The following is a 10,528-nucleotide window of genomic DNA, read 5'->3' on the forward strand; positions in this document are numbered from 1 at the left end:
CCGTTGACAAAATTTCCCTTCATAGATACATCTGATGATGCCATATTTCTTTCTTCTTCTAGATCTCTCATCCTAAACATTCACTCTTCATCAAAACTTAACAACAACAACAACAACAACATTCTTCTTCTTCCTCTTCTTCTTTCAACTCCAAAGAGGAATTAATTTTGGGAATCAAAGCCACAAAATAAGCCAACGTAGATTTCGGGATACTTCCATTACCATAGAATTGCTCAAACATGATTCTCACTTCACATTTCATCAAATACCAAAACTTTTTCACAAAAGCGAAGTTAAAACCATCCGGACCCAGGCTTTTATCACCATTACACTCATCCAAAACCCCTTCAATTTCTTCTAAAGTGAACGGAGCCACTAATCTAGCATTCTTCTCCCCATCCAACCTTTCAAACGGAACACCGTCAAGTTTAGGGCGTTCCCACGTCGAAGCCGCCACATGGTTCCTAAAAAAGTCCACCACCACTCTCCTAACCTTCGTTGGTGATTGCACATAATTATCCCCCACCTTTAGAGTCTTAATAGAATTCTTATTGTGCCTCAATTTCACAAACTTATGAAAATACTTTGAATTATCATCACCATTCTTAATCCAACTAGATCTAGTTCTTTGCACCATATTCGAGTCCTTTGCCTTTAAAAGTCTCTACAATTCCCGAAATAAATCTTTACACCTTTGCACTTCCTCCTCACTCAAACCCACCTCCTCCCCTCTAACATCCAAACCATGAATATCTTCCACCAACTTCACAATTCTCGCTTTCATGTCACCGTACACCTCTTTATGCCAATCCTTAATTCAAGATTTCAAGCCTTTAAGCTTCTCTTTCAAGATAAAACTCATCCACCCGTCACTAGGCAAACCTCTCCAGTTCTCTTCCACCACCCCTTTGAAATCCCGGTTTTCCAACCAAATGTTGTTAAAGCAGAAATGCCTCGGACCCCAATCCCAACCTCCATCTTTCAAAACTAACGGGCAATGATCGGAGACATCTCTAGGAAGCACCCAAAGCGAAGAATCTCCCCATAAAGACACCCACTATTCGGAGATAAGCACCCTATCAATTCGACTCATAGATCTCCCATTAGGATGATACCACGAATACCTCCTACCCAACACATTCAAATCCTCCATCTCCACCTCCCTAACAAAATTATTGTAAAGAAATATTTCTTCCCTTTGACTAGCCGATGCCTCGCCATTGACTCCCCTTCTTTCATCACTTCCTCCCACCGTATTAAAATCGCCTAAGATATACCACACTCCATCCTCCTAACTCCTTCTCAATTCAATAAGCCTCTCCCATAACCTCCAATTTGCCGGTAAATCACATTTAGAATAAACATTAATCACAAAACACTTATGCTTTAAAACTCCCCAATCCAAGCACACTCCCACATATCCTTCACCCATAAAAGAGAAATTAAAATTAGCGTTTGTTTTACTCCAAATCGAAAGAATCCCACCACTATTACCAATGGAAGGAATGAAAGCCCAATCACAATCCTCCCCTCCCCAAAGGCTATTGCAAAAATTTTGATTGATCACCTCCATTTTCGTCTCTTGAATCACCAAGAACTCCACCTTTTGATACCGCACTAACCCCTTTATCTTGATTCTCTTTATCGCCCTCATAGACCTCTAATATTAAAAGTAATCATTGATCACCCTTTCTACTCTCCCTTATTACCTTATTCTTAACATCTACAACCTCGATAACCTCCACCCTCTCGGTGTTTTCAAGTCCATGCGTAGCAAAAGAAAAACCCATTACATTTTGAATACCAAACAAGGACACCGCCTCCAATTTCTTTAAAGGATCCTCACTTTGCACCAGGATAGGTGTTTCCGGCACAAAAGAACCTCCATCCTCAAGAATCAGCCGCAAGCCCGAAGTCGGTGAGGCGATGACATTATAGGAAACCTCATCCTCCACCGGAACACCTTCAGTCCTTCTCTCCTCTTCCACACCTTTGTCACCCGAGACCACTCCCTCATTAATTGAATTAGAATTAGAACGATGCTTTACATTCCTCTTACTTATGCCTTTACCACCTTTAATCATCTTCGCCATTTGAATAAAATTGGGTGTTTCCATTGGAAGAGGTTTCCCCCCTCCTATCAATTTTTTTTTTTATGTCTACGCCTAACTTTCTGAAGTGCTTTCTGCTCATGTCCTCCCCGATGGCCGCCAAATAATCACCAAATTCAGAAAGGTCTGAGTCCTCGAAATAAAAGCAGACATGCTGATTTACTAACCTCACCCCTTAAGTGGCGGAAACTCAACATTTCCTCCTGGAGCAAAAACTTGTCCTAATTCCTCACTCAAATTCTGCAAATTAGGCCCAATAGGTGCCTCAATGTTACTCGGCCCACCTTCTCCCAAGCTCGCTGGCCCTACCATAACTTCCAACTTTTTAGGAATTCCCCTTCCTCGCGCTCTCTCCATCCTTCACAAACCTTCTGCACGTGTTCCACCTCTACCGGACCCACCTCTGCAAAGTCCCCCTTCACACTCCCTTCCACGCGCTCCAGGATGGCAAGGCCCATCTCTGGCACACGCACCCCCCAAACACTCATCTTCAATCGCCAAGTGTCCCTGCATAGCCAGCTAGATCTATTGCAAATCAGAAGACACACTATTCTCCTTCACCTGTCCCTCCACCATTGGTTTGTTTAAAAAAGATTGATTCAAAAAAGTAGCTTGTTCTTGATCTCTCCCACAAGTCTCCTCTGCTATACTCTTTTGTTCCCTCAGCATTAAACTTGCCAATGATGTTCCACCTAAGTCCCCTAAATTGTACTTTCTAGGGCCAAAATTGCAAATTTGTGATACTTAAGGAGCCAAAATTGCTATTAAGCCAAAGTTTTTTTGTTAACTGCATTTTCTGGTACACCGATCAAATGAATAAAATCAAATATTATCGATTTAATTTGGTTCAGTTTCACTTCTAAAAATTGTTGAAAACCAAAACAAACCAAATTATTGTAGATTTGAACTTTTTTTTTTACTAAAATCTTATTCAAACCGAACTATTACACCCAAACCCTGGTCATGGTACGCCACTGTGTAGATGCCATGCCACGCCTGTCTTAGGGCCCGTTTGTTACGGATTAAAATAAAAGTGATTTTGCCATAAAATAATTTAGAGATTTTATGAAAAATCATAATCTATTTTGCGTTTGCTTACACTAATAAAAATCATTTTTGTTTTTTTAAAAATAATATAGTTTGTTTGGATACAGCTATATAAAAGCGATTTTTTGTTACAAAATTAGTTCAATATTTTGATCCATATTTTCTCTCTCCTCTAAAAAAAATCTACTTTTTGATAAGTTACTCTCAACAACTTCTCATTTGAAACTGTTTTTAGATTCTTTTTAGATTCTGATTTTTTTTAAAAAGCTATAACAAACGAATAAAATACTCTTAAATGTGATTTTTTTTTTAAAGTGATTTTTTTTCTTAAAAAAACTATAACAAACAAGCTCTTAATCTTTGTGATATGTGAAATAGAAACCAAAACTTGAAGTAAAAGTCAATTAGCACAACACACATCTAATCTATCTAATTCAATTAAAAAAATAAAGCAGTGCCATTAAGAAAAGAAGCTTCAAATTGATGCAAACTACAGTTTACCTATTAGATATCTTTAAAATATAATTTGACCAATGCTTGAAATTTTCGACAACTAAATTTATATTTTTTATTTTTTTAGATCAAATAAATCGCTGTACTTTTTTTTATAAAAAAAAAAAAAAAACTGTACTTTTTTTTTTTTATAGCTACTGTACTTTTTGTTAAATATGAGTTTGGATTTTCGCTTAATTTATTACTATATTATATATGTTTTGAACCGAAAATTGACATTCAAAATACGACATACGAAAATGCCTATGTAACTATGTTCCTTCAATCTTAATAATTTCAACACCTAAACTTTGATCTTACCAACCGTTTGTTGCAAAGGGTGTGTTTCAAAGTAACTTTAAACTAAAGCAAGCTATATGTACGAAATCAGTCACTCGAAAATGTGTGCAACACAAAATTATAGAATCTTAGCAGTTTACAATTCCATCAACCATCTCATATCAATGCTGTCTCTCAAGTCTTCGATTGATCGCCGGATCCAATCAATTTTCCCAATTATATTGTATTCACTTCTAATCTTTGCAGTTACAAGGTTAGTCCTAGATAGCTTGAAGAGCAAGCAAAGCCATGTTTTTCAGCTCTACGGCATGTCATCTGGTGGAAGGAATCGATTACCGGTTGTTGTGTTGCCGGAGGATCGCATTGAGGAGGGTTGCAATGTATTTGAAGGGAAATGGGTATGGGATAATGTGTCCTATCCTCTTTATGAAGAAGTGAGTTGCCCTTACTTGGTCAAGCAGACCACTTGCATGAAGAATGGGAGACCTGATTCTTTCTACACAAATTGGAGGTGGCAGCCTCATGGATGCAACCTCCCAAGGTAGCCAACACTTTTCCAGATTTTAACTTCGCCTTGATTACTCTTAGGTTTCCGATTGTGAACTTAAAAAAAATGTCGAAATCTTTTATTGATGAGTAGTGTCGTAGTAGATCAATTTGACTTCTCCTTATGCTTTTCTTGACTTCAGGTTTGATCCTTTGAAGTTGTTGCACATGTTGAGGAACAAAAGAATGATGTTTATTGGAGACTCATTACAAAGAGGCCAATTTGAGTCTATGATCTGTTTGGTACAATCTGTAATTCCTGAAGGAAAGAAATCCCTCCAAAGAATTCCACCTATGAAGATATTTAAAGTTGAGGTACATAAAAATGCATCTTTCATCTGTATTTTTCAAAACAATATCCATGCTTTCATAAATAACTTAAGTAACTGCTTATGTGTAAACTATTTTTATAACAATCTAAAAGGCTTATGTCATAGTCAACAAATAGCATATGAACACGTCATAAGTTATTTACATAAGCTTTCTAGACCAATCTCACAAATATTTATGTCAATAAATAAGCTCAGATAAGTCAATCTAAACAAATCTATAGAAACAGCTTATGAAATTTGATTGAATGATGATGATGTCGTGACATTTCAAATTTCTGAAAATTCCTATAGCTTTGTTTTGGCAGGAGTTTAATGCAACGATTGAATACTACTGGGCTCCATTCATGGTTGAATCAATTTCCGATCATGCAACAAATCATACGGTACATAAACGGATGGTGATGCTTGACTCAATAGCTAAGCATGGCAAACATTGGCAAGGAGTGGACATTTTGGTATTCGAGAGTTATGTTTGGTGGATGCACAGCCCTTTCATCAATGCTACGTGAGTATATCTATAGACCTTGGCTGGTCTCCATGAGCATAGTTCAGTACTTGAATGAATGTTCATGGCTATAGCCTATAGTTGTCGAAAAAGCACAAAATGGCATAGCACAATATGTGAAATTATAATCAAATCAAAATTTCAAATATAAATCAGACAAATTATTGAATTGGTTTAAAACATGTTTTGTTCCAGATATGGATCACCAGATGAAGTCCAAGAATATAACGTCACGACAGCATATAAGTTGGCGTTAAAAACATGGGCAAATTGGTTAGAATCAAACATCCAACCACTTACTCAAAATGTATTTTTCATGAGTATGTCCCCAACACATTTGTGGTAAGTTACAATCTTTTTCTACTAAACAGTTTCCAATATCACGTTTCGCTAATAAGGTGAAATTCATATAGATCTCACCAAATTTAAAGAGTGGTTTGCAAAAATAGAAAGTGAAGCCCGCATGATTTGGTGAATGTTTGAAACTAACATGCATTTTTTACCTAATAATAACTAGAGTTATTAACATCTCTCTTCAACACAAAAGAAATGATGTTATAAATTACATATATTGAAGAAAATATAGCAAAGTAACACAAGTTCAATTTTTTATTTTATTCTGGTTCAAAATTCAATTGACAACATTCTCTAAAGAATTTATTTTCTTCTCCAGGAGCTGGGAATGGAAGCCAGGAAGTGATGAAAACTGCTTCAACGAATCATACCCAATACAAGGTTCGTCATATTGGGGCACAGGCTCGAATCTTGAGATTATGAAGATATTACATGATTCACTACAAGAACTGAAAATAGATGTCATCCTATTGAACATCACCCAATTATCAGAGTACAGAAAAGATGCTCACACCTCAGTTTATGGCGAGCGAAAGGGCAAGCTCCTAACTAAAGAACAGAGAGCTAACCCAAAATCTTTTGCTGATTGCATTCACTGGTGTTTACCTGGGGTCCCAGATACATGGAATGAAATCCTATATGCATATCTGTTTAAGAACTATCAAAACTTTTCTTAACGTGGCTAATAAGCCTGACAGAAAAGCACGAGCATCATTCAGATTGATGGTGGACACTGGACACATTCGCAATTTTTCATCAATTCACCATTCTATTTTGCTTTCTTTTCCAACACCTTTTGCCTTTTGGATTGTATAACAGAACAATAGATTCAATATAAATGTAGATAGACACAGACTGTAAACAAAGGAAATCTCGTCAAGCAATCCCACCTTTGACATGTACATTTGCAACTAAATGAGCCACAGCATTTGTGTCTTATTTACATGCCACTTGATTATTATTTACAGCAGCTCCCACTCAGTTTCAGAAGCTTGCTGCACTTGCAAATTCGTTGAGTTCACATATGTTCTGGAATTAAATCGTCTGAGAGTTGGTGGTAAATCTTGACCTGGCTCGATATCAGCATCTCCAAACCATATTGCTAGTTGTTCATACTCCTTTGCTAACCTCTTCTTCGAAGAGAATGCATCCTGGATTCTTTTCTGTCCCATGAAAAATGACAGTAATGGAACACGACATTTCTTAACAGCAGAACTTATTTCTTAAAATAAACTTCACTTTCTTTTTCTTCTACGCCATTTTTTGAATAAAATTCAAAGAAACGGTGAATATGTGGCAAAGAAACTAAGTTTTCTTCTATAACTAAAAATAACTATAGCTATTTTAGTTGTTAATAGTCAAGTTTCAAACTATTCGAAGAAAACACTTTAAAATACCAATATATAGAACAACTTAACTTATAAGTTTATTCATTGAAACATTTAGTAGAAAAGACTAATGGAGTACCTTATACGATCTAAGCTTTTGGATTCTGCATGAGACTGCGTAGAGTTCCCGATCATTCACAAATATACCGCTACCTTCACGCTTTGTATCATAATTCAATTGAATGTCCTCCAACTTTAATTTAATAGAGCGTGATTCAACTGAACAGCACAAGCAAAACCAACATCAGCTACGTGACAATACACACAACAGGTCCATGAAGATCATTAATTATAAGATTTCAATGAAATTTTCAGCTCCTATTGCTATTTGTGAATTTGTTCTTCGTTTTTTCAAGGATTGCTTTCTAACTTCTCCATTTATATTAATTATATCCATACAATAAAATATTCATCAAAAACTAGGACGAAAGTACAAGTGTGGACACACATGATGACATGGGGAAGATTGTTGTAGAAAAATCACCAAAGAAAGAAAAGAAAATGTTGAAAGAACAGAAGTATCAGTAATACAACTTCAACTTCAAGTAAGCATAATCATGAATACGTTTGAAATGGAAAAAAACAAGATTTTCAAATTTCTCTATAGAGATTTTGTCTTTCTGATTGCAGAAATAGCATATCTAGTGTAGCAATATTCGAAACAGTTCACTCTTTTCATGAATCAAGACCAAAGGCAGTTGACAAAGTACCTTCAAACTTAAAATTTTAATCATCGTTGCTTACCATTGAAAAATTGAAATTCAAAAGAATATTGACTCCAAAAAAATTTGAAACAGGAAATTAATGAAACATATAATCAACCGTTTCTAGTCCCTGACATCACGCATGCAAAATCAACAAGTTTCCTGATCATATAAATTAGATACTGCATGGATGCTTCAACTATGCATACCACAAGGCCAAAGCACATACAGTGAAGCAAGATATTTCAATGCATTTTGAGGTTTTAAGCATCTCCTAAGACCACATGTAGTATTAAACAAGACATAATATGTGACGGGGTATTATAGCATCAAGCAATCATGTAGCCAACTAATCTAGTATAAAAAGGCTTGGGTGATGTTGTTCTTATAGTCTTAAACAAGAATTCAAACAAAAGTTCCCAAAAATTAAAACTTTATGAAAACTAACCATTTGATTCCATTGATTGGCACCGACAAGAGGAAATGATTCCATCACGGGATTCCTTGACCTTGACCTGTGCCATGGAACTGTCTGAAATACACAAAGCAACATCACCTGAATTGCTTTTGTCCGATTCAATTTCACAGGGGTAGCTTCCTAATGATTCTGAACATGGACCGTCAGAAACTACAGAACTTTCATAGTATGAAGTTCCTATCTCTGTGATATAAGGCTGTTTGCATGACGCAAATGATACAGCAGGTGAAACATAAGCTAGTATATCAGTATCACCCTTATCAACATCAGATGATTCATCGAATAAGTAGGATTTTGTTAATTTTGTCTCACCAACAGACGTGAAATCCAACACTTCAACACTAGATGAACTCATATTATCTTCTTCAACAATAAAACATGAATCTTGTTCTACATTAACTTCCGTTCTCCCTGAAACTCCACATGCACTATCAGAAGAACCAGAATGGGATTGACTATGCATTGAGAATTCAACGGGTTCGTACTCTTTAAGAGACATAATATTCAGTAGCTTGGATGTGGACTTGATGGCCGTTTCTTCAATGCTTGCATGCAAGATTTCGTTTTCAAGCACAAAAGTTTCTCTAGAGTCATCAGCAACCTCTTCTTGAGTTACGAAAAAATCTTCCACCTCAAGGGAATCCGAGCAAGTTTCACCACTAACTTGATTTACAAGCTCATGTTTGCCTGGAAGATTACCAACATGTTGCTCATTAACAAGATCAATTACATTAGAATCCTGCAATGACTCGATAAAATTATTGGCAGGGTTTTCTTCAACCCTGCTGTTATTTTTATCGTTGTCTTCAACACCAACAGCCGACATAACTGACAAACCAACATTATTTTTCAAAGAAAACGGATGAGCTTCGTATTTTGTGGGACTAGACAAGGTAGGAAAAGGTAGTATCTCATGCACAACTCCAGAATATAACTTTTTCACACTATCTCCAACATTCTGGACTCGATCCTCGAGATATTTAGCAGTATCCTGAAACAAGAGAAAATAGAAACAAGTATCACATACTAACTCCGTAAATGAAGAAGAGAAATAAAAAAGACGAATATGAAAGCAATAATGAAACAGCACCTGGCCTACAATACCATCCATCTCATGGCACACTGATTCAAACTTGTGGTAAATATTCCCCACCCAATTTATACCTTTAACCTTCAAATTCATCGTGCCCGGACTAGAACTTGGAATCCTAGGATAGATCTGCAGTAAAAATGAAGGAAGGATCTCACTCTTAATAAACAGAAAGTTGTTCACAAAATTGTACATGCCAAATAAAACTAATTTTTGTTCACACTTTGAATACATCAACAAATAGATAATAAAATCCACAGTGCCATCAGAGTCAGCATATTGCATAACAAATAAGAGTTAAACAACATAAACATCAAATATATGACCTTACCTGTGAGTGCGGAAAATTGACTTGCAAGAGAAACAAAAAGGGGGCGTGATCAAATATTCTGGAGGTGAAAAAAGAAACACCGTCGGCGACCGGTTAACGATCGATCAGCGTGTCACCGGCCAAACACACACGGGAAGGAAGATGAGAAAGGGTTTTTGATGCATACGAAGAAGAATATAATCGAAGGGTTTAAGTAAGCAACTTTTTTTTACTCTCGTTTCTTTTTTTCTCAATCTTATAAATATTTTTAGAGCTATCTTATTTGTACAACTAAAATTGGACAATCAATGCAACAATCTATAATACTATGAGGTGTATAGAAATTGAAATTGGGCAAAATATATTTAAAAATAGCAAATAAGTTGTAGGTTGTACAATTTGGTTGTTTACCATATCATTCTTCATATTTTTAGGAAAATGCTTTTTTTTTTAGGAAAGGAAAATGCTATCATGTATACTTAGACACATTTTTTATTTTTTTTTACAATGTATACTTAGACACATGATATGTTATTGGGGCACATGTTAAAGTACTAAAATAATTTTTTTTATTGAAAAATATGTCAATTTATTTCACAAAAGATTGAAATTTAATTTTTTTAATAAATATTTGCTTTTTATATAAGCCTATATTTTTAACATGGTTTTGACATTGAATGCTCATCAACATTGACTCAACTATGTCAATCTATTATTGGAGATTGTATTAATTTTAATGTTTTTTTTTTCATAGTTTAAGTTTCATGCATGTTAGACTAGACATAAGGCTAACTAAGCTGCCAATTATTTTGCTCAATACTCTCTTCATAATCTGGATTGCATTTGAATTAAAGAGACTCTTGTGTTTTTG

The 10,528-nt window shown here is 35.6% G+C and overlaps 2 protein-coding genes across 2 annotated transcripts; one reads left to right on the plus strand and one right to left on the minus strand.

The window, feature by feature from the left end:
• Positions 1 to 4,055: 4,055 nt before the first annotated feature.
• Positions 4,056 to 6,553, plus strand: TBL31 (trichome birefringence-like protein (DUF828)). The gene is made up of 5 exons (XM_085732948.1): positions 4,056 to 4,491; positions 4,640 to 4,811; positions 5,134 to 5,333; positions 5,529 to 5,675; positions 6,007 to 6,553. The coding sequence occupies exons 1-5, from the start codon at positions 4,115 to 4,117 to the stop codon at positions 6,362 to 6,364; spliced, it is 1,254 nt and encodes a 417-aa protein (XP_085589074.1). The 5' UTR covers positions 4,056 to 4,114; the 3' UTR covers positions 6,365 to 6,553.
• Positions 5,801 to 9,842, minus strand: LOC146899263 (mucin). Its single transcript, XM_085732946.1, has 5 exons — positions 9,679 to 9,842; positions 9,348 to 9,476; positions 8,228 to 9,248; positions 7,155 to 7,294; positions 5,801 to 6,850 (listed from the first exon to the last, which is right to left on the minus strand). The coding sequence occupies exons 2-5, from the start codon at positions 9,438 to 9,440 to the stop codon at positions 6,650 to 6,652; spliced, it is 1,455 nt and encodes a 484-aa protein (XP_085589072.1). The 5' UTR covers positions 9,441 to 9,476; positions 9,679 to 9,842; the 3' UTR covers positions 5,801 to 6,649.
• Positions 9,843 to 10,528: the final 686 nt, after the last annotated feature.

Source organism: Medicago sativa, chromosome 8 (genome assembly GCF_051527215.1).
Source record: "Medicago sativa cultivar Bolivia chromosome 8, Bolivia_mono, whole genome shotgun sequence".
Lineage (NCBI taxonomy): Eukaryota > Viridiplantae > Streptophyta > Magnoliopsida > Fabales > Fabaceae > Medicago > Medicago sativa.